The 23,220-nt window shown below is 48.0% G+C and overlaps 2 protein-coding genes across 4 annotated transcripts in view; one reads left to right on the top strand and one right to left on the bottom strand.

The window, feature by feature from the left end:
• Positions 1 to 5: 5 nt before the first annotated feature.
• On the top strand, positions 6 to 18,393 carry LOC129380799 (uncharacterized). Its single transcript, XM_055062752.2, has 6 exons — positions 6 to 406; positions 10,101 to 10,162; positions 10,294 to 10,410; positions 16,756 to 16,782; positions 17,726 to 17,800; positions 17,867 to 18,393. Exons 1-6 carry the CDS (start codon positions 322 to 324, stop codon positions 17,885 to 17,887), a joined length of 387 nt encoding a protein of 128 aa, XP_054918727.1. The 5' UTR covers positions 6 to 321; the 3' UTR covers positions 17,888 to 18,393.
• LOC126546849 (uncharacterized) overlaps positions 17,994 to 23,220 on the bottom strand; it is an 18,654-nt gene continuing 13,427 nt past the window's right edge. For all 3 annotated transcript variants that reach the window (XM_050194576.3, XM_050194577.3, XM_055062744.2), the window contains 5 exons: positions 21,844 to 21,947; positions 21,045 to 21,174; positions 20,242 to 20,455; positions 19,787 to 20,092; positions 17,994 to 18,344 (listed from right to left, as the gene is read on the bottom strand). In XM_050194576.3, the coding sequence (XP_050050533.2) occupies positions 18,308 to 18,344; positions 19,787 to 20,092; positions 20,242 to 20,455; positions 21,045 to 21,174; positions 21,844 to 21,947 (791 nt within the window). In that variant the 3' untranslated portion in view covers positions 17,994 to 18,307. The remainder of the gene's footprint in view (positions 18,345 to 19,786; positions 20,093 to 20,241; positions 20,456 to 21,044; positions 21,175 to 21,843; positions 21,948 to 23,220) is intronic.

Genomic DNA, 23,220 nt, shown 5'->3' with positions numbered 1-23,220 from the left:
GCATCCAAGCGGTCGAGGATTCCGGCGGCTTGATCAGCTTGCGCCTACGTCAACAGGCAGCTATACTCGCAGTTATGTCAGCCGCAGCTGATCGCCTTTCGACTCATTAGCCATCTAGAGCGGCGCAGATAAGGGGGCGGGGGGTATGAGTTGTCCCTCGCTTTACATTAACTTATTCACTGCGTCAGTTTGACCGCCAGAGACACTTTGGACTTCTTGCTAGTCGGTCTATCCAGCAGGACGGGGCAGTCGTGGCTAACATATATTCTACATCAGAGCACATAAAGAGACGTTCGACGCGCATCCCACATCTCGAGGGATATGTGCAGGACATCCGTACTTCTCCGCTGGTCGCTTCTTCTGTGGATGCTTAAAGACGACGACGCCTTGGCCTACAAGTGTTCGGGTGAGTGGAGTGGCCACGCATATATACGCCGGACATTTGCTCAATAGCTTGCGACATACCACTATATGTAGGAGTGAACTCGGAAATCTATATGTGCTTTTCAGAGTGCGTGCGCATGTTTCTTTTTTTTCTTTTTTTTTATAGAGTTCACGTAACTTAAAAAAAAATGTCCGTGTCATCTAGCTTGCTCTAGAAGGCTGACGCTATTTGCACGAGAAATCGAAATGCGTAATCGACTAATTAGCAAAACGCCGCTAACTAATTTTAATATATTCGCTTCATACGGCACATATTGTAATTTAGCAATTGTAGACGGTGATTTCTCAAGGTGTATACACTTGGAAAACATTCTGAGGAAGACACCACTTTCGAGATATGCGCTCCAAAACTGTGCGACGAAGGGTGCACGTTGATGCTCCAGTTATTCTTTAGTTTAAATGCATAAAGAAGCGTTTTGTTAAGAACAGTAAGTGCAGTAACAGTGCATACTTACCGCAAGTTTGACGACGCTTAATTATCTCAAAATTGGTGCTATTGTTTCAAATTTCGTTCCAAGTGAATTGCAATATGTACGTATATGCGCTGAAGTATTTACCTTAAAAGTTAAGTAGCGAAATTGTATTAACTATATTCAATGATGCGTACTGATTTCGAGTGTAAGTAATGTATATACCTCTACGGGTATTCCGCTCAATAAGTATATATTTGTGCTAAAACTGAGAACTCATCCACTTCAAATTTAGTGAAATTCTGTTCATTCCTTGTAGCTGAACGTATTTGCGTATAGATATACGTAGAAATTATTTTCTTGCAATGCAAGCAGTGAAATTCGGCAGAATATAAGGCGCAACGATGCCACAAAACGTGGACCACACTTCAAGCTATATATATATATATATATACGCTCTGTCATTTAGACGGTCACAAAAGAGAAACATTTTTTTAGCTGTATTAGTAAATTACCCTCCTGCAACTGCAAATGAAGTCACACTTACCTTGAGAAAAGCCTTGGTAAGCCAGCAAGACTATGGCGGGGGTCGACGCTGGCTGGAATTCAATGACGTCACAGCGCCAATTCGCCTTGACGTCACTGAATTCAACCGCGACCGCGCAGACCTAGTTAATTTTCTTTATTGGTAATGATAAACTACATCGTATTCTAATATAGCCAAAGACGGATCACAGACAGACAGACAGACAAAAAACTTTAATTAGTCCTAAGGGACTACGTTGTCGTAGTCGCGGGCCGTACCCGCTCCGGGGGCGGAAGATCGTGATCTTCAGCCCTGTCGCAGGCCCTCTAGGACAGCCCGAAGCTGGACTTGAAGGTCACCGCTCTTGACGGCTTCCTCCCAGTCTTCTTGCCTGTTAAAAGGCGAGTGGCGCAACGCAGAACATTGCCACAGCATGTGGTTCAACGTGGATCGTTCCTCGCCGCAGTCTGGGCAGCGGGGTTCCACACCCGGAGTGTAGTGGCTCAGCCTTGAGCGAGACGGAAAGGAGCCCGTCTGCAGCATTCTCAGCACCGAGGCCTGGGGTCTGCCTAGCTTCGGGTGAGGAGCCGGAAACTGCCTGCGTCCCAGCTGGTAGTGAGCAGTTATCTCGTGGAAAGTAAGCAGCGGGTCCGTCGTTCGGTCGATCCCTTGCGAAGCCGGGCCCCTCGGACCGACGCGGTTGATGAGACCTCGCGCCTGGTCGTGGGCCAGCTCATTCGGGTTGATCGAGCCGGGGGAGACGTTCCGGCCCATGAGAGCCGGGAACCAAGTGATGACGTGACGGGCCGTGCCTGTCTTGCGGGTCCTCAGCACTGCCGCAGCCTCGGCCGAGCCGGCGAGAAAGGCCATCGCCGCCGACCTGGAGTCCGTGAAGATCTGCGTGCGCCCGGGTTCGCACAGAGCCAGCGCCACTGCGACTTGCTCTGCGACGGACGCCGTCGAGCGTTGGATAGACGCCGCATTCAGGATCTTGCCCTGGGGGTCAACCACCGTGGCCACGATACCGTGGCCACGATCCGCGATACCGTGCCGCGTCGACAAAGGACGCGAGCTCTGGGTTCTGCAGGGCAGTCTTGATGAGGGCTCGGGCTCTGGCTGCGCGCCGGGCCTCGTTGTATTGTGGATGAACGTTCGCCGGGAAGGGGGAGACTCGAAAGGCGTCCCTTTCATCCTCGCAGAGCGGGTCTGCGCACGACTCCTCGGCCATGGCTGCCAGACCCGCCATTTCGAGTATTCGACGGCCGGCCTTGGTGGTAGAGAGGCGAACGATCTGTGCCGTTTTCTGTGCTTCGATCACTTCGCTCAGGGTGTTGTGGACCCCAAGTTGCATCAACTTCTCCGTGCTGGTCGTCACGGGGATGCCGAGGACTCGTTTATTGCTGTTCCTCATGAGTGCGCCGATCTTGTTCTCCTCCGACCGCGACCAGCTTAGCGCAAAAGCCACGTAGTTGATATGGCTCATGAGGAAGGCGGGGTAGATCCTTATGAGGTTGGCTTCGCTGATGCCCTCCTTCCTGCTCGTCACTCGCGAAACGAATCTGAGCATGTTCTCCGTCTTCGCGCTCAGGCGCGCGATCGTCTGCGCGTTGCTGCCCTTTGCATTGATGACTAGTCCGAGCACCCTGAGAGAATCCACCCTCTGGATGCGCTGACCCGTCTTCGTTCTGAGTTCGATCGGTACCTGGTCCAGCGTCGTGTCGAACTTGCGGCCTTTTCTGTCGGGCCGATACAGCAAGAGTTCAGACTTGGTCGGCGAGAGGACCAGCCCCGTGCCCTCGAGGAATTTTTCCGTGGCGTGCAAGGCCTCTTGCAGGGCCCGCTCCACCGCTGCGTCCGACCCGCCGCTGCACCAGACGGTGATGTCGTCCGCGTAGAGAGCGTGATTGAGATTGACGGCCCCGATTCGGTCGAGTCGGACTGATAGGTCTCTCATGGCGATGTTGAAGAGCAGTGGAGATAACACCGCACCCTGCGGCGTGCCGCAGGCTCCCAGCGCGTATCCATCCGACTTGATCTGGCCCAACTTGATCGTGGCCTTGCGATCTCTTAGAGCTCACGTACGCGTGAAAGCGTTCGCCAAGGTTCAGTCTCGTCACAGAGTCGAGGAGGTGCTTGTGTTTGACCGTGTCGAAGGCCTTGGCGATGTCCAGCGCCAAGATGCCTCGGATGTCTTTCGCGACCACGTCGACTATCTGCCTCTTGATCAGCAGCATGACCTCTTGAGTGGACAGTGAGGGTCTGAAGCCGACCATATTCGGCGGGAGGAGGTGTCGTTCCTCGACATGCCTCGATATTCTGTTGCGGATGACATGCTCCGCCACCTTGCCCACGCAAGACGTGAGCGAAATGGGTCGCAGACTGTCTATGGCTGGTGTCTTGCCCGGCTTCGGAATTAGGATTACCGTGGCTTCCTTCCAGGCATCCGGTACGATGCCGGCCTCCCAGACATCGTTGATTTCTTTGATGAGCAGTTCGATCGAGCCGTCGTCCAGATTTCGAAGGAGTCTGTTCGAGATTCTATCCGGCCCGGGCGCCGATCTTCCGTTGAGGCCTTGAAGGGCCGCTCTGACCTCCGAGACGGAGAAGGGGGAGTCGAGCTCCTCGTCCGCCTTGCCGCCATAGGCCGGGTAATCATCTGGCCCGGACTGCTTGATGGGGAGGTAGCGACGCGCGACTTCGTCCATCACTTCGTTCGTAGATGCGCCTTCGCTATTGAGCTTGTGGACCAGCCTGTCGATGGCCAGAGTGTGGTTTCTCTTGGACTGCGTGTCGTCCAATAACTGCTTGAGGAGGTTCCACTTGCCTCCCGCACGCATCTGGCCGTCGACCGACGCGCAAACTTCGTTCCATTGCTGCTGGCCGAGCTCTTTGCAGTGCGATTCGATCTCGCGGTTGAGGGCCGCGATCACAGCAAACGCAGAAGGCATTTATTGCGTCATAAAGGCCTAAAAATACGGGAAAATACATCGACATCTGTAACTTCACATTTAATTATACCGTCGCGTATATATATATATATATATATATATATATATATATATATATATATATATATATATATATATATATATATATATATATATATATATATATATATATATATAAGGACGTTTGACCTTTATTTTTATTTCTGCTCGTAACCAGCCTCTTACGGTAAAATTAACGAAACATAGATTTTGAAGATATACTTAAGATAATCTCGTTTAGTGAGTGAGTGAGTGAAAAACTTTATCAGCTCTAGATTCGCTGGTCTTCTGCGGTCTTCAGATGGAATCGTCCATCCTTTAGCACAACGGTCGGTTGACCTTAGTCCAGGGCTCCGCTGGATGCTGCTGCCAGTTGTGCTCGCCGAATCAGACCTTCTTGGTCGACCTGGCGATCGCTGGAGAGCACTCCCTCCCATTGCTCCGCACTCGGGTTTGGTATAACGGGTACCACGTCTATCTTCTGGCATGCCCACGTTATGTGGTACAGCGTGGGTGTTTCGTGGCACCAGGGGCATGTGTCATTGTATAGTGTGGGATAAATCTTGCTGAGTACGTGTAGGTTCGGGTACGAGCCCGTTTGTAGCTGCCTCCACGCGACAGAGTCCTCTCTGCTAAGGGAGTTGTGCGGTGGTGGATACCGCTTTCTGCAGCCCTTGTAGTAATTTGTTATTGCCGAATAGTCTTGGGGTACAGGTTCGGTCTCCTCGAGGTCGCCTACGTTGGATGCTCGGTAATATGTTTCTCTTTGTCATCTCCTTGTGTTACTGCGCAAGAAACGCGAGGGGTAACCTTGCGAACAATGGACATTACAAGGTGGATGATCATTTTTAAGTTTTACAGACTTTACGCCGTAAGAATGCACTGTTGTTCCATTTTCACGCAATACCGCTTATAACGAACTCTGTTTCTTATCCCGATGAGCTTGTTATAATGAGGATTTGCTGTATACGATGGTGACTGTACTTTAGCCTATTCCGGTCGCGGAATGCGGTAAGACCACAATAATGCACGTATTTAAGGCAACTCACTTTTTTTCTTCTTTTCGCGTTCCTATATAAGGAAATGGATTTGTCTTACTGCTTCCATCGCATGGGAGCTGTCAATTCTCGTTGAGCTCGACCTGCTGCAGGCACGGGAGCTCGAAGAACCGTGACTGAAGCGAGCAGAATGTTTGATGAAATGATAGAGAGATTGGCAACACTCTGAATTGACCGCCTTGCAGGAGCCGCACATGACAATGCGACAGGCTCAATTATAATACCATTTTCGAGGAAAGACGCTGCGACTTTGCATTCATATTGCGAACAATGGATATTACGAGGTGGATGATCATTTTTAACTTTTACGGACTTTTTAGAATTTTTTTTGTTACGGTCCTTGAGAACGAGAAATCGAGACATTCAACTAATAAGAAAAAAGATCCCTAATCAACTTCTTAATTAATTACTTTGGAACACATACTGCAGTTTACGAAATGTATCCGGCGAAATGTATCCACTTAGAATGAATTTCCAGAATGACACCAGTTTGGATTTTGCGCCATCAAACTCGCCGTAAGAATGCACTGTTGTTCCACTTCCTTTTTTAAAACGTTCTTTTATGCATTGAAGCACAAAAGCAATTGGAACGTCCTTGGATTTCGTCCCACACGTTGGGAAATAACATCTCGAAGCTGGTGTCATCCTGGAGATTCATTTCAAGTGGATACGTCATGTAAACTTACCGGATATAATTAGTAAATTGCGATATGTGCCATACAATAATTAATTAAATCATTGACTAGTGAATTTTCGTTAATTATGTGGCTATTTGTTTCGATTTCTCGTACCATTAGTGTCATGCCTTTTCTAATAATTCAGCTCAAAGACAAGAATACAGCTGTCTGCCACAGGCGACATTAAAATATTTCTTAAAACTTTAAAACGGTCACCCCGCATGTGTACATTGTGCTCTAACAGAGCCGAAGACAGAACTTATCAAGTTTCATTGACATTTGTTGAGCCACAACAGCTAAAATACAAGATAGAAATAAAACCTTCGAAATCCCTGACGTCTCATCGACGTAACGGCGCAGGAGTTTAAAGGCGAAATAGAAAAAAAAAAAACTTGAGCTTTACCTTCAATTTCTCTCCTAATAACCAACCTGTAACTACCGCTAAATTATTGAGAATAGACCTTTGAAAGAATACATTACAGTTACAAACCCATTTAGGTGTTTCTCTGCAGTGTTCCTTTAATATATGCGCTAAGCATTTGTTATAGCGAAATAACCTTATTGGAAGCTTTTTTTTTTTTGCGGTTTCGACTGCAGTCGCACATTTTAGGCCAGATTACTCAATGAAGCGGCGCCGGACTCCCATTAGCACAAAGTGCGAAGGAGGAACTTCGCACAGGATCGCTCGGCGCGGCATACACATGCGGCGACCCTTTGCCTTTCTTCGTATCAATCTAGAAAAGCAGTCAAGAATCCGACGTAATTTCGTCTTATCGGGTAACATAGCGAATGAAGATAGTCGCGGCCACTGATCAAGTCAAAAGGGCAGAGCCGTTGGTCTTTTCTTTAGAGCGCAGCTCTTCGCCCTTTCCTGCGGCGAGCGTCGGCGTTGTCCCTCGTCACCGAGCGAAAGAACACAACGAAGGATGAAAGCGAACGCGGAAGATAAAAGACGCTGATAGCGAAGAGAGCGCGAGGAAGAAAGCGGAGGAGGAGGGTATGGCAAAAGCGAGAGACGTGCCGCGCAAGACGGGCTTTGCGGCCACGATGGCTTCGAGATGGCACCAGAGTAGCGCGCGTGGTTTGTATGGAAACAAAGCGCTGCATGAGCGGAGGCCTGTTTGAGGTGGCTGCTGTGAATCGCGCCCACGCTTTACCCACGCGCCGCCTCTTGAGATCTCCCGATTAGCGAGGCAGTCGCGTCACACACCGTTCCGTTTGCAAAGTGCCGCACGACACAGATTGTCCGCGCCAACCAATATATCGCGAAATGAAAACACGTATACAGCTGCGCTCAAATTTCGCATTAGGGAGTATCGTAATCGTCGGTGATTTTTTTCTTTTCTTTTTTGCATCTCAAGAGTGAGAGTAAATAGCAGGTAGGGTCGGTACCATCTCTCCTGTTGATAGGGTTGGCCGTCGTTTGGATCAGCAAAGATTCCAGCAAAAGCCGGGTCATTGGATTCTTTCCCTTGCCTATGATGGCGAGGTTATTCCAATAACCTAGCTCCTACATGTATCCCAATCGATGCGGTGAGTCGTAATTCTTGACCGATGGCGGCGCTGCGAACGACGCTCCGATGACGTCAGCAGGGGGGGACTCGCGTTTGCCGTCTGCTATACGCTCCGGCTGGAACAGCTGCATTTCTGTTCGTTTGCTACCACTCTCACTGCGTGCTCGCGTAGCATGGCGCTTTCTAATTACCTTAACGCGAAATAAACCAAACACAAATTCCTATGCGTCTAATTTCGTTTATTTTCATCGCATGCCACGTGTAATGTCACAAAAACGTTCATGTTTATGCCCCGTGCAAGTCACATTACAAGTCACTTTAATCTCATATGATATGTTTGCGTTTATGCACTACACCGTTCACAAGGTAAGCATTGCTGCACATGAGTGTAACTTTGTTTCGCCTACTATTTTCGTCCGCCTTACTTATAGAGGTTCAAGGTATCTCGTAACCACAATGCAGAAGCATGTGAATGACCAGGCGTCGGTATAAGCTCTCGATAAGTAAACGGCGGCGCTTCCCTGGTATTTTGGTCGATTTTCCGGCATTGGCGCTCGCTGATACTTTCCTCGAAAGTCACTTTTTATGCTAAACGCGGAGAACCTTTCTAAGCGAAAGAATCGCCAAATGTCAGACAAAGTTGGGACGCAACACAACGTCTGTTTTCGCACGCTCACTGTGACTTTCATTACGTTCGGCTTTAATCATGCCCGACCACATAACACTACAGGCTTGCCTAATGCCACATGGCTGCAAAATGCCACATGCCACATTTTGCTGCAATGGACTGCGTTAGCGCACCGCAGCGACCACTTAACTTGCACAGCCTGTGGCCAACGTAGCGTGCCACCGACCACACAGTATAGGCTGTATAAGCTGGCAAAAACTGAATTTTTTTTTATAGCGCAGAGACGGCAGCATAGGCCCAGTGCTGCAGATCGTCGTAAAAAAAGGTAGGCAAGCTGTAATGAGTACATCATAATCGCCAACCAAAATATCTTCACAAGATACCTATGCAGTATACACGCACATGTACCACTGGTCTCCAAAGGCGATCCACACTATAACCATGATTTCGACGACCCGGCGGGCGGCGACTTCGCTCGATCTCGCGGTGAATGGTGTTCTAGAATATTCTGCACGTTTTAGTACAAGATTGCAGACTCACGAGATTTTAAGAACTCGAGAAGGACAGGTCTATACCGACAGCGTCAAGCAGCCTTCAGGCAAAGAGCGCGCGCGACGCGACAGCGGAGTCCCCGAGCTTATGTCACACGCGAGAGGACGCCACTCCAACGCCTCGGGACCACTACGAGGTAAAAGATGATAATGCGACAGACAACAGCTCGCGAGGAATCAGCAGAATTTCTCCACTGTTATGTTGCCTATCAATTCAATTCAGGTTTATCACATACGTTAGCTCGACTTCATTTCAGCTACTGCGCTGTTGGAGCGCTCGCTTCCCGCGTTAATTTTAACGCAATACCGCTTATAACGAACTCTGTTTCTTGTCCCGATGAGCATGTTATAATGAGGATCTGCTGTATACGACGGTGACTGTATTTTAGCCTATTCCGGTGGCTGAATGCGGTAAGACCACAATAATGCACGTATTTAAGGCAACTCACTTTTTTTCTTCTTTTCGCGTTCCTATATAAGGAAATGGATTTGGCGTACTGCTTCCATTACCTGGGAGCTGTCAATTCTAGCTGAGCTCGACCTACAGCAGGCACGGGAGCTCGAAGAACTGTGACTGAAGCGAGCAGAATGTTTGATGAAATGGCGGAGAGATTGGCAAAGCTCTGAATTGACCGCCTTGGAGGAGCCGCACATGACAATTCGACAGGCTCAATTATAATACCATTTTCGAGGAAAGACGCTGCGACTTTGCATTCATATACTGTCACGTGGAGTTAACAGCGTTCTGTTTGGCGCGATGCGCATCTTCAGTAGGGACTTCTTTACAAAATTGACCCATCTTGCGAGTTCAACATACCGCGAGCCCTAAGTATATAGACTATAAACCAAGCATGCCTTCACCGCATCAGGTTCAATGTGGCATACACCAAATACCTTAAATGCAAACTTTAGTCATTAGACTCACCGATGTGCTCAGTGTACAGTGTTCCTAATGACTGTTTCATATGACTGCAGTCGATATTAATCAGGCAGAGAATCTATGAAACTGCGGGACATCCATGGCGCGTGGCGAAACACTGCTTGCGCAGTGCGCGCAACGAAAGCGCTTGTAACATTTTTTAGAGTCACTGACCTTAATGAGACTTTATGAACAGTTTGATGTGCGCGTGTCTATAGGTGCACGTACCGTTTGCGTGTTTCTCTGATCACTGTGCACGTCATTTATGTTTCATCCAACAAATGGAGTTGCATTCCAGGCTGTCGGCCAGGCAAACATCTCAGAATTGACTGGAGCACGCTAGAGGGCGCTCTTGTACACACCTATTGTGTCAATGCCATTTTCAGAAGTCTCTGACACAGTGTTCGACCGGGCTTCGGAATGTGTCCTGAAGGTGATGCACCCAGCCGTGAGTACAGTCCCGAGTTTTTCGTGCATGCATGAACTTGTGTTATACGAGAAAACATATGCTCCCCGCGTATATACTACGAACTGTAGTATACATGTGCTCTCTTTTTCGTCCCGCCACTTGTATCATAGATGCTAGAGGCGTTCGGGAAGAGCCAACCCTCTGCGATCACCGCTTCTGGGACGCCGGACCTTCAGAGAGTCAAGCAAACATGGAACAAAAGCTGCACTACTCAAGCCAACAGCATTGTACGTGCTTGACCGCATCGCTGTTATTTCCTATAGCGCGCGCTAAAAAAAGTGACACGGCCCGGTTTGCCGCTTCGCGGCGTGTCTCCTAAGAGTAAGAACACTTATGCTTCATTCATTTAGTTGTCGATTTGATGTATCTAAATGCACGGAAACGTAGAAATCATTTTTTCTCGATAACAATTGCATCTATTTTTATGAGGTTTGTTGCATTCAAAAGAAGAAGAAAATTCACCGACGATTACGATAGTCACTAATACGAATTTTAGGCGCACCTGTTTAAGTGTTTTGAATTCGGGATATATTGTGGCAAGGAATTTGATTCTGAACGACAGGGTCCTCTCGGCGGCGGTGCTGAGTCTCTGCTCGGGCAGATATAGTTTAGCAGCTGCGGCAGACGATCTAAGCACTTCCTCCGGTCACCACGCAACCGGTGACAAAGTGGCTGACACTATTTGCATTATGATTATATTGTCACGTGGTAGTGACTGTGAATAACGACACATTGTCGAAACTGTAACAAATTTAACTCTTTTTTTGGGCGAACTTGTGCCCAGAAAAACAAGTGACACTCAAGCACAACGATAGCGGCGAGCAGAGTCGGCGATCGTCGGAAATCCGATCTACGGGTCAAGCGAGTCGGCTTTTCTACATGACTCCTCGAAGTTTCTGGTATTAGCTGGTGCCCACGCGGCTTTCAGGAAGTACTAAACAATTCGCGTCATGCATTCAATAAGATTGCAAAAAAAAAATCCAAACCATGACAATCGAAACAAGCGCGAACGATACCGAACTACGCAAACCAAACAAGCGCGAGCGAGAGCTCACGTTGTTAGATTCGTCGGACGGTCCTACCGCTGTCGACCAGATGTAGGAGTCGTCGGACTATCTCGCCGCTGCCACCATTTGAAGGAGATGAAGGTCGTAGACAGGAACTCGGTGAACAGGATTTATTTACATATTAACAGTTTAAGCAGGATACATTGGCAGACTAGCGCGACTCCCATATGGAGCCCGCAAAACTAACATACAGCAAACAGTTTACGAGCACACAGCTCACTAGTTCATTTCTAGCATGACAAGGAGCACTCAGCTCCCGACAACGAGTATGACACGAGCACTCCCTAGCAGCCGGCAAACGCTGCTTATAAGCTCTCCGCTTGACGTCATAGTTCGACGTCATCGTTCGGCGGGGACGGAGCAGGAATGGTCGGGAAGGTTCGTCCAAGCATTGTAAACTTGCCGCCGCCCCGCACTAAGGCTCCGGAGTCAACGACCGAGGGCTTCGTAGAACTGTGCTCCGTCTCGGGTGGCGCGGCGGAGTACCACATGCCTGAGCTGACCGCGCGCCACGTGGCTGCCGGTCATCCGCAGTTCTCGGTACCGCCCAGCTTTCAGTGCCGACGTCAGAGGGCTTCGTAGAACTGCTTTGTCCCGGGTGGCTCGGCCAAGTACCAATTTCCGGAGTTGATCGCGCGCCACGTGGCTGCCGGCCGTCCGCAGTTCTTGGAAGGGCGCCCCGACTGGTGGGCTTGGAACACGTGCAGCGGGCTAAAAGCTGGCACGTTGCCACCCCGTACGGCCATTCTTAACAACGCGAGCATTCGATAGTACGAAACGAGTGTTCGGGCAGATCCGCACGACACCAGTTTCCCGCGCGAACGTCACTGAAGGGGCCGCTCTCATTGGCCTCTGCCGTTCGCGACTCCCGTCCTTTCATCTCCCGCTCCGCGTTCGCTCTTTCATCTTTCGCTGTGCTCGTTAGGCTTTAGCTCGGTTACTCCGACGCCGACGCTCACAGCTTCGCCCGAAAGGCGAGACATTGATTGCGACAGCGGACTAGCACACAGCTATACGAAGTAAGGATAGTAGTTTTATCGGCTGTATAAACTTGTAAATATTTGCCTACTAACTAAATTAACAAGCACTGTGTCACGCGCGCACAAGCGAACATGAACACATCTGACTGGATGACCGCGCACACTCGCTGTCTAAACGCTGGAGGGAGAAACCGCGGCAGCAGCAGCGAGCGAATTGACCTTCGTTCTGCCTCTCGCTTCAACGCGAACTCAGCGGCGAGAACAGAGAGCACACGAAGCCCTCGGTGCGCCTAGACTCTGTACTCATCGCAGATCGCTTTCAAGATAAGGCACAGGCAGCCGCGCTCAGCCGCGCCACACGGAGCGGCCGCCGGGGTAGACCGTCCCCCCCTCCTTCCTCCCCTTCCCCCTCCCGTTGCCTTGCGCGCGACGGAAGGCGGCGCGCTTCCTCCCCAATTTCCTCCCTTGCGCGCGCGAGTTTGAGCCACCATCGTCGGCTCACCCTCGCAGACTTTCACTCGCACATACAGCATACGGTGCGCAGCGACGATGTTATCGCCCTTGGACATTATACGGAACATTACGCCTACGGCAGAAATGCAGCTGGAGTCTCCATATGATTGCTATCACAATAAAGCCTAAAATCTAGTGACTATAAGAGGCAGATTTCTTATTTAAGCCATCTATATATTTAATAAAGATTGTTGAAAATTGCAAAATAAAGGGGAACTATGAAGTTTACAAATCTGTCACTAAACAATGAAACACAATTTGAGAATTCTGTAAACTGCACCTAATAATAGATGTAAAGAGGTTACAATTGGTATAATACAAACCAAATTGAAATTTGTGAGTAGTACTTTTGCACATCCTTCGTAAACATAGTAAACAAAAAAGTCACGTCGCCTGTGAACTTTATTTCGAATTTGTCGGCCCTACATGGTTCTAACGTAGACATTTTACTGAACTGCGCCATCTGTTTAATGTGCAGAGTTACGGATTTATACATTTCGTGCTTCTATTTTTGAAGCGAATACCTTTCTTTTGCTATTTCGGCCGTTTTCGTGGTCGGTTTAGGACGGTGGTAGGTCGAACTCGGCTAGAGGAGGAGACAAAACGCGCCGAGGGAAAGGGCGCGTGATTATAGTTGCGAAGAGGGGCGGTTGTGGGGGGGGGAGGGCGGAAGTAAGGGGGGGGGAGCTGGGGGGCGTCGCGCCTGAGCTCTCACGTGACCGAGTTGCTGGGAGGAAAGGAAGGGTGGGCACTGTCGGTCGTTCGACGCGGCAAGGCGAGGGAAAGGGAGCGTACTCTCAAGAAAGCGAAAGGGTAGCGGTTTGGGCTAGTTGGAATGTCATAATTAATTAGCGAGAGCTACCGCTAAGTAATTTACACCCTTAAAAGTCAATAAGGATGTAACTCTGTCTATAGCTCGCAACCTTACACACAAAAAGGGCGTAAATTATTTACATGTAGAACGCTAAGCAAAGGACGAGTACACAAAGTGACAGATGACGACAAGCGCTTGTCGGGCGTCGCGCGTGAGTTCTCACGTAAGCGAGTGGAGGGAGGATGGAGGAAAGGCGCAGGGAGGGGGCACATTGTCGCTCGTTAGCTCACTCATTCGTCACGAAAAGGCGAGGGAAATGGCACGTGCTCTCGGGCTCTAGTTCTCTAGAGGGTGTTGGCTAATCTCGGGCAAGGGATTGACGGAGAGGAACCGGATCGAGGGAGCACAAGGGTAGGCTTTATCTGCTTTATAGCTCGCTCCTTCAACGCACGTCTCGCTGGCAGCACGGCGGTAGCCAGTCCACCATGGCCGATGCGGCGGACAAAATTCGATAGCGAATTCTCGCCTGTGAAGCACAAGCAACGCAGACGCAGGCGAGCGTACCATCGAACGCTGACGGCGTTGACGCCGACATAACTTGGATACATGAAGTAGAGAGAAGGAGATTCTTGTTGATGGGAAGGAATGGTTGGGGTAAAGTGCAGCGCAGTAACTGTCTCTCTACAGCTAGAGGACACCTCAACCGCGCTGCACAGGGGGTAGGGAATGAAAGTAGAGGGAGAGAAAGTGCACCAGAAACAGCAGCACGCCGCGGAAATGCGATGGAGCTAAAGGCGGTCGGCGAGGCCGACAGCCTCGGCGAATGTCAGGAGCGCACGTAGTAGAACATGAAGTAGACGAGCTCGCTCTCCACGGCTGCCAACGAGGAAGGAAAAACGAGGGAAGGCTCCGAGGGAAAGGGTGCGTGTTCTCGGGCAACCGAGTTGCGGGGATGGGCGGCAGGGAGGGGAGGGGGACTGTCGCTCGCTTGTTCAGGCTATGCATTGGCTCTCATCGCGTCGATGGTTTCTGCATAATTTCTTGAAACTTGCGGATTTTTGTAAATGTATGCGGATCCCACACACTGTGGAAATCGATATAAGCGAAGCTTTCTGTGCTGTTCGCTTTGATCGACAATAACTAGCGGTGATGTCGACGGCGAATCTTTACTGTATTCAGCGTTTAGTCCAATACAAAAGTGCCGAGTAAATTTTAAACGTTACCTTGCATGCACCACTGCTGTGTGCCTGCGTAGTACACGTGCTTGTTTGAGGCGTTGTTGTGCGCCATTGTTTATAATCTGTGAGGATTGAGCCTTGTCATTACCTCACATGGCACATCGCATCGTGGCAGAAGCAACTTTAGTTAACTATGGAGCTGTAGGTGTCGAAACCATCATTAGAATATGAGGCACGCCGTGGTGGCGGATTCCGGATTAATTTTGACGCCCTAGTGTTCTTTAACGAGCACCAAAATATAATTGTACTAGCGTTTTTGTATTTTGCTCCCGTCGAAATGCGGCTGCCGCGGTCGGGATAAAGCTGCGACCTCGAGCAGTGCCATAACCCCAAAGCTACCGCGGCACGCACAGAAGTCTTGATTTGACGTGCGACCATTTCCGAAGTGCGTCCTCCTCCGCCTACACCCTACGGTGCTTTTTGCGACTGCACGCCCTGCATCAGTTCTCAAACTTGCATGATGCTTATGCAGAGAAGTACCGTGGCGTACTTTCAGTTTGCCCGCAACTGCTATCGTGTTTCCTTGCTTTCCATGTCACCTTTTCTCTCTCGACTCCCCCTCACCCGGTACGGGAACTGCGAGCGAAAAGTGGCAAGGCTGTTATCCGGTTCTACCCATTCTCCGCCACCTATCCTTTCTCCTCCCTCTGTTCTTGCACGTTAGCAGAAAGGTAAGCGCGGTAGCTTCTCTGATGCTTTTGCGGGGGGTGGCGGACAGCTGTCAAGAGGCTAATGAGCCGGCGCCCAGGCAGCTCTAGAGGCCATTCATTGTGCACATGCGACGCGATGGAAAGGTTCAAACGAGTTTCTCGCCTCGCCTTTCCTGTCTTCCACGCTCCTTCCAGACAGCCACAGTAGCAGTGGAGGACGAAGAGGCAAAGAAATCAAAATTCTGCTGTCACTAGAATTTCACTCTCTCAAATGATACAGAAGTGTTTCTTATCCCTCCCCCCCCCAAAAGCATTTCTGCGTTTTTTATCTATTTCAATGGAAAAATCGAAGTTGGGCCTGAGCTAAAGCTTTCTCTTAACGTCACCTTCAGTACTCCTTAAACAAGCCCCGTCAGAAATATTTTTTGTACAGTTTCAAGCACCATTCAAGGAGTGTTCTACCGCAAGAATCATATTAAAAGGCCTAGTAACAATCGGGTAGACACAGATGAACTACGTGCCAGAAGGCGAAGTACCCGATCCACAGCAGAGCTCACCTTCGATGGCAACTTCGCGTGACCTGTGTATCACGGGGGTCCCCATATTCTTTTGCCACAGGCTACTAGTACGCTGCCCGGCGGGACGAGTGACGCAGTAGGCGATACCTATGACGCCAGCTTTCGAAACAAATTTCCCCATTTAAACGCCAACAAAAAGTTCGATCCATTTTGCATGTGCTATCGTACACTATGTGCTGATATTACGATCCCAAGATTATGAAATGCGCGACATGGGCCATCCCTCGGCACGCAATGCGCAGGCACGAGGCTATGCCAGGCTACGCTGTCGACCATGGGAGTTATTCTGCAAGTGTCAACGTAGTGGTCGCGTCCATTTCGTCTGCTGCTGAAGTACTGTTTGGTAGGAGGCACCCGTCTCCTGTGCACCTCAGCACAGCCAATCAGAACTTCAGCAGCAGTCAAAATGGACGTGGCCACAAGGTGGACACATACAGAATACCCCCCAGTAGCTAATCACTGTTCGGTTCCTTTCTTTGGGTGATGAGCACAAACCAATAGCTTTTTGACATCTAGCTACCTTTAACCAGGGCCATAAAGTGTAAGGATTGTTGGTTTGTGGCTTCTTAGTAACCGTGCACTGACCGGTGTTTTTATCCAGATGATTTCAATGGCTTTGCAGTATTCTGTCAGGGCTAAAGAAATAGCACTTAGCCAACTAGCATTATCCATTTCATTACATTTCAAATAAGCTACAAACATCTGAAAAAATATATATATGTTGCATTGCAGACTGAACTACTGGTGCCAAGTCAAGCTGTAAGTACACTGCAACAGGCGAAACCCACTTTGAAGGGGCCAACCATGCCACCAAATTTTTTAGGTTGAATGTGTTGCAATGTAAACCATAAACACCTCGCAGCAAGCTGGGAAAATTTCAGTGCATTTGCTGTAGAAATATTGCATTGGAGTTCTATGGGGAATCAGTGCTGGTCAGGAGGCACGACGGCAATCTAAGTGCTACCGAGATATGTGGACACCACCCGATAGGGAACCTGCAAAAATCCTACATTTTGGAAACAGACGTGTGCCCATGGATAACATTTGCTTTAGCACTATGCATCCAGCCAAGCTCTGACCATACCCATGCAATTTGGGGAAGTGCATGCACTAATGCATTCTAGTGTGCCAGTTCCCAGTCAGGCCAAAACCTGAACACGTATACCTCAATAAGAGTGCTCAAATTAATACAAAATCACAGCATGTGTTACTGATACTCATTTCCACGATGCACTAGGTGGTGCGTTAACGCGCTGCTCTTTGCACACAAAATTTCAGCACTGGTTGTCCATGATGTAGTTGAACCAAACAGCAGTCTAGAAACATTGAAGGGCTACTACATTCTACACTACGAATGTGCAGTTTTTGCATGTACACATTGGCCAACGTTAAAATAGTGCATGAAGGTGGTCTCTGGCTTCAGTCTAGTTTCAGAATTGCTTGCACATTGCAATTGCTTAGCAAGGGCAAACGCCCTTGCTAAGCTGTTTTATGTACAGATTGTAGTAATGTTCTCGTCGAGGTTTTTTCCATTGAATTCTAGTAACGAGTTAGCATAGCTTTTGATACAGTTGTGCATATATCCCAACTTGTGTTTAGGATGAATACTTCACATAACTGCTGCTGCAGCCATGAACAAATGGGCAATTGGTTGGAATACTAGTAACATTTAAATCCTTCCCAACCCCTCCCACTTCTTGAGGATGAAGATAAAGCCAGGTTGACATTCATGGTCGAAACCTGCCTCAACAGCACCATTTTCACCACTCAGTTCGAGGCAAGTTACCATCTGCTGTGCAATGCATTCAAGAAATGCTACATACTAAGAAAAGTTTCATTGCAGGCGTCAGCAGCAGCCAAGTGACAAGAAGCTCGACAGTTATGTCCAGAAATGGATCATGTGCACGGAGACTGCCCCGGAGAGTCAAGATTCTATGAAATTTCGGCAAGCTATAAAAGGAAAATACCAGTTTAATGAACAAAAGAGCTTTATTTGGGTGCACACAAGAGTTACACTATACACACAATGTAAGGTGATAAGCAGGTGCATAAAAAAAAAAAAAAAAACGCAACATGGAATGGCGCACCACATCAGTACATGAGACTGTCACTTGAAAGTACATATGTCTTGACATGAAAGATGGCAAAACTAAAACAGTTTTCTTCATGAGCACGTACTGTGAGGTCGATGAACAGGATGAAGGGATAGATACAGGCCAACAAACATGATGGAGCAACAAACGCAGCCAATAGAGGGTCAACACCACTTCACAGGCCACTTTCCCTAGTAAGGTCGTGCTCTTCTGTCACCTCTGTCTCCGCTGGAAGGAAGAAAATAAAAATGAACCATTTATGTGTAAGCACTCTAAATGCACTTGAGAAGTGCCACTACTTTTGCTCATGACACACTGACTACTAAAATGTTGCCATTGGCCCCAACATTCCTTACAATAAACCGATGCCTATAAGGTACCTAACAACTATGGACTACTAAAGATACTGTCACATGAGTCCCTCTTAATGCCCACTAACTCAACAGCAAAGGTTTGTGTGGTGTCGAGCGACACTGCTCCGCATAACATTCTTTTTGGAACAGCATCACCTGACACCACAAACCGCAGTCAATGTATTTTATTCAGCAATATTGAATTTGCTCGTCAGTCTGCACTGAACTTTATTTTAAAGGTCCATAAACAGTTCTTGCGGTAAAAAGAAGGTGAAGAAGAAAAAGGAAAAAAAAAAAAAAAAAAACGCCGCTGTCACTTTACTCAACTGAGCTGCGGCGCTATGTCAGTGTGGCCGCAATGCCACAGCAGGGCTCTACCACCAGCGCCACGCCGCGCGTTTTCCCTTCCAGTATAGCTGGGGCTTAGCCCATTGTTGGTAGGTCATTGGAATGTTATTTAAGCTAGTACACAAGAGTATAAAGATGCAAGTTTTAGAAATACGAGTAAAAGCCCACTTCTGGCTTCTCAAGAAATCAGATAACCGCATGAAAATAAATTGCTCCTGCAGGACGTTGGCTGGGAAAAGAAAAAATGTATTATCCTGAAAAAAGTATAATGCAGAATCGTATCAACAAGATGTCACTGTATTTGGTTTCATAATTTAAGCAAGTCCATTCAGGAGCTATGCTCTTGGAAAACATGACAAACAGGAAACAAGTGTGCAGACTCAACAGTGCAGACAAATAGGATAATTGTGATAAAATTTAAACAAGTGCAATTGAATTCATTGCTAAATAAGCATGACAATGCGACTGCTGTTTTCGTTGCCCATCTGACAATTCAGTACTTGAATATCTTTACAATATTGGGTTATTACAAATTAATAATGCCCAACAACATGAGGAGCTAACTTACATAGGGAACACACTGAGCCATGTTGCACATGCAACATGACTGCGTACATCCATCTTAACTTGAATTTACCTAAACTCGAGGAGACCAAGATTGGGCATACTTGAAGGCAGCAGGTATAAGATCTCAGCTAAAGAGCAAATAATGAAACAGTCTGCAATCTGACCATGAAATTTTTGGTTACACTTAAATTTTAAACTTGGTGCACCAAACACAGCGTCTCAGATTGATTATATGCATGCACCGATACCATGCTACATGTCATTGCACTTCACAATTGAAGGCCGCTTTGAAGCACCCACCCACAGATGCCATTTGCAAAGCTAGCTTGAAATTTCCAAATGACAAACACTAAGAGCAGCAGCTCTGAACATCGTTCCTGAACGCAACTGCACGGCACTCACCCGGGTCCACCTCGCATGGGTCCGCCGCGACCAGGACCCCCACGACCCGGTCCGAAGCCACCACCACGGCCACCCATTGGTGGGCCTCCTCCACCCATGGGTGGTCCACCACCTCGTCCACCCATGGGTGGTCCTCCTCCACGACCACCTCGGTCACCACCACGACCTCCACGGGGCCCGCCCCTCATGCCACCCCGCATTCCTGGTGGCCCATTATCGGGACCTCCAGGCCCGCCAGGGCCATCGCGTGGAGCTGAACATCGGTTGCACTGAACACGCCAGGAAAAATTGTTGTTGCCACATGCCCTGCAAGGAGACGAGGAGAAAAAGAAGACTGTGTTAGGCCTTGTAGATGTGGCTTGACATTCTGGGAAGAAACTGCTTCACTGAAACTGTTATAAGAGTAAGCGTTGGCCTCATGTACATTCACAGCTGCAACAAGCACCACTACTAACGGGTTCGGGCATTTCCAGTCTCCATCACGGCCGCCCATTCCACTATCAGGACCACCTCCACGACCTCCTCCACCACCGCCTCCGCCGCCTCGGGGGCCACCTCGTCCACCCCGGGGCCCTCCACGGCCGCCCATTCCACCACCAAAGCCACCGCCGAACGGAGTCTTGCGCTGGGCTAGCTCGACATTGATCTTGCCACCCATGAACTCTTTGCCTGCACAACACAGAAGTGACACAGTGCTGTCACACAGTGCTATTCTCGGATGAGTGAAACTTGTCCTTAGCACAGCGAGTTAAATCGAATCCCATGGCATAGATGTAGTTTCGTGTCAAAAAACTATTAAGCTCTAAAAAGGGAAAGATGGGAGTGGGGGGGAACCAGCAGGAAAATAACGGAAGGAAGGTACGTGCAAAAAGGTAACAAGCAAGCAATGAGTGGACTAAGGTCAGTCAATATGGCAACAACTAAAGAGCCCGTTTAAAATGATCTAGGCATGCGAAAAATCTGGTTATTCCTCGAGTATATGCCCTCAAAATGACTACTTTAGAAATTCGTTTTTCTTCCAACAAAAAATTTTTTTTAGATTATTCACTTCACTACAGCTTGTAAAAATGATTGAGTACAAATAAAACGAGCATGTGGCACTGCAGCCTACAGAATGCTTACCAGAAAGCACTGTCCTTGCAACGAGTAATACGAAATGCGTAACAATGACACGAAGCAAAGACATCAAGATTGCAGAGGAAAAAGAAGGGGAGGGGGGGAAAGAAAAATAAAGGAAAAGAAAGAAAGACATGCTTACCATGAAACCATGTGATGGCTGAACCAGCAGTTGGAGGATCATCATAAGTGATGGTCGCTTCTCCCTTGCCTTTGCCCGTGATCTTGTCCTTGTAGATCCAGATCTTGTTCTTCCCAGTCTTCTTGTCAATCTGTCAAATGATCGAGGTGTCTATAAGTTGCAGATCAACGTGCAGTACCATCAAGGGCCAAATCCATCTAGGTATCATGCAGGTGCATTGTGAATACATCAGTCTATTCTTCATGCCTGATATAATGTTCACACAACTGAGCTTTATGGCTAGGATCCGCACATTTAGCATGTCACCCTGCCACCATAAGATGTGCCTTGTGCCAGTGTTATATTTATGAACACCCAAGTCATTCAATCTGTCAAGTGTTCCTGTGTGTTCTCACATTGAGCTGCTTTAGGATCCTTGTTGGATAGAACTCTGGGCACCAGTGTACTTAGTTTCTAGTTCACTCCTATGCCATACAAACTAGGTTAATGCTTCAGATTTCAAACTAGGGGAGAAATTCAAACACGAGCTGCTAAGATAGACGTGCACAGAATTATGAATATACTTACAGGCTGTCTTTTTTTTGTGCAAATGGGTTGGCACTGATATGTAAAGTGCAACACCAAAATGTTGAAGTATGTTTTTTATTTATGCCTTTGTCACTCAATAAAAGTACCTGAAGCTCGCAGAGTTAAGTCTGTGGCTTCTTTAGAATACCACCCAACCTACCTTTACTGAAAAACAGAAAGAAGAAACAGCCTACAAGAGGGGAGGGGATAGAATGAAAAAGTAAAGCCACACCTTGATCAGTCCAATGGCACCAAAATGCTCAGCCAGCTGAACCTCGCCAACATCCTCTGGCAAGTTGGAGACAAATATGGTGTCTGCCATCTCCTCGGAAGGTCCTACAAAACCAGGGCACACTGGTTTAGCAATATTGGCCTCCGCAGCATTAAAGTGACAAGTCCATAGGCACACACGCAGCACAACTTCTGAAACTACAGGAGCCTGAGCTAGGCCACGGTGCTGCTAGGAAGACCTCTAACTGGAATTAAAGTTTTGTCAGGACGATAATTCAACACAGGAACTTTTAAAGCAAAGTTACACAGATGGTTTCCCTTGAGCAGATGGTTGCGTTTCGCATCTTTAGGCTCCGACACAGATTGTTGGTAAACAAGCTTATCACCAAGAATAAGAGCAAGGAATATTTCTTACTATTCAGTGCTGCCATATTGACAGATTTGTAAATCCATTGCATTCAGCTTTTTTTTTCTTTGTTTGCCACAGTGCGTGAAACAAACAGGTATACAAAATTTCTACATACACAATGGTTTGCAGCAGTTGATAGAATTGGAAACCGATACAAGCCCATCTCCTCAGATGACAAGCGTCTCAAGCACCTGACCAAAGGCTAACATTAAACTGAACCCTTCCGCTTGCATCAATTTGTGCCGAGAGAATGCCCATCAATGAACTTTAGTTATGACCTTGAATGCTCCACAAATACAGCTTTACGTGGAAGCATGGCAAGAGATTCAGTGTCCTGGTGCATAGCTGCTAATGGACAGACAATTAGAACAGTGCTTAGAAAAAACCATTCATGTGACTGCTAAAAGCATATTTTGCAAGCTTTGTCTTGTTCACTTGCAGTAATTCGTGCTAAATGCAGCATTTTGAGAAAATGTTGAGTGCTCTATTGATATTGTACATCATATATGAGTTGATTTTACAGCAATAAGGACCATGTGACAGTGGAGAAACTGGGCACAGCATTTACAGAGGTACATTGATGGTCCCAGCCTTATCTTATGAACGCTTGACCCAAAAATGTGGCTTGTTCACATACTCTCAGGCGTAACCTTGTCGAGGTCAACTGCAAATTTGTGAACTAGATTCTCGCACAGACCTTGACCTATGCATGCAGCATCCTACATGTAGACCACCTCTCTCTTGGCTTGGAAATGTGGCCAACTTCAAAGCAAAGATGTCCTGCTTCAAGCTATGGTAAAAGGCTGTTGCAGTTGTTACCACATTTACTTATATTGACAGGTATGACCGCCCATTGGCAATGGCCATGCAGACGAAAGACCATTCCGTGCGCAGAGCAACATTCCTGCAACCAACTAAACATAACAGTGAAAACTATACCATGCCACACAAGACATTCAGCTTGATCTC

The sequence above is a fragment of the Dermacentor andersoni genome, chromosome 3, assembly GCF_023375885.2.
Source record: "Dermacentor andersoni chromosome 3, qqDerAnde1_hic_scaffold, whole genome shotgun sequence".
NCBI lineage: Eukaryota > Metazoa > Arthropoda > Arachnida > Ixodida > Ixodidae > Dermacentor > Dermacentor andersoni.
The sequence above is the reverse complement of the archived record's forward strand: the minus strand, read 5'-3'. Positions and strand labels throughout refer to the sequence as shown.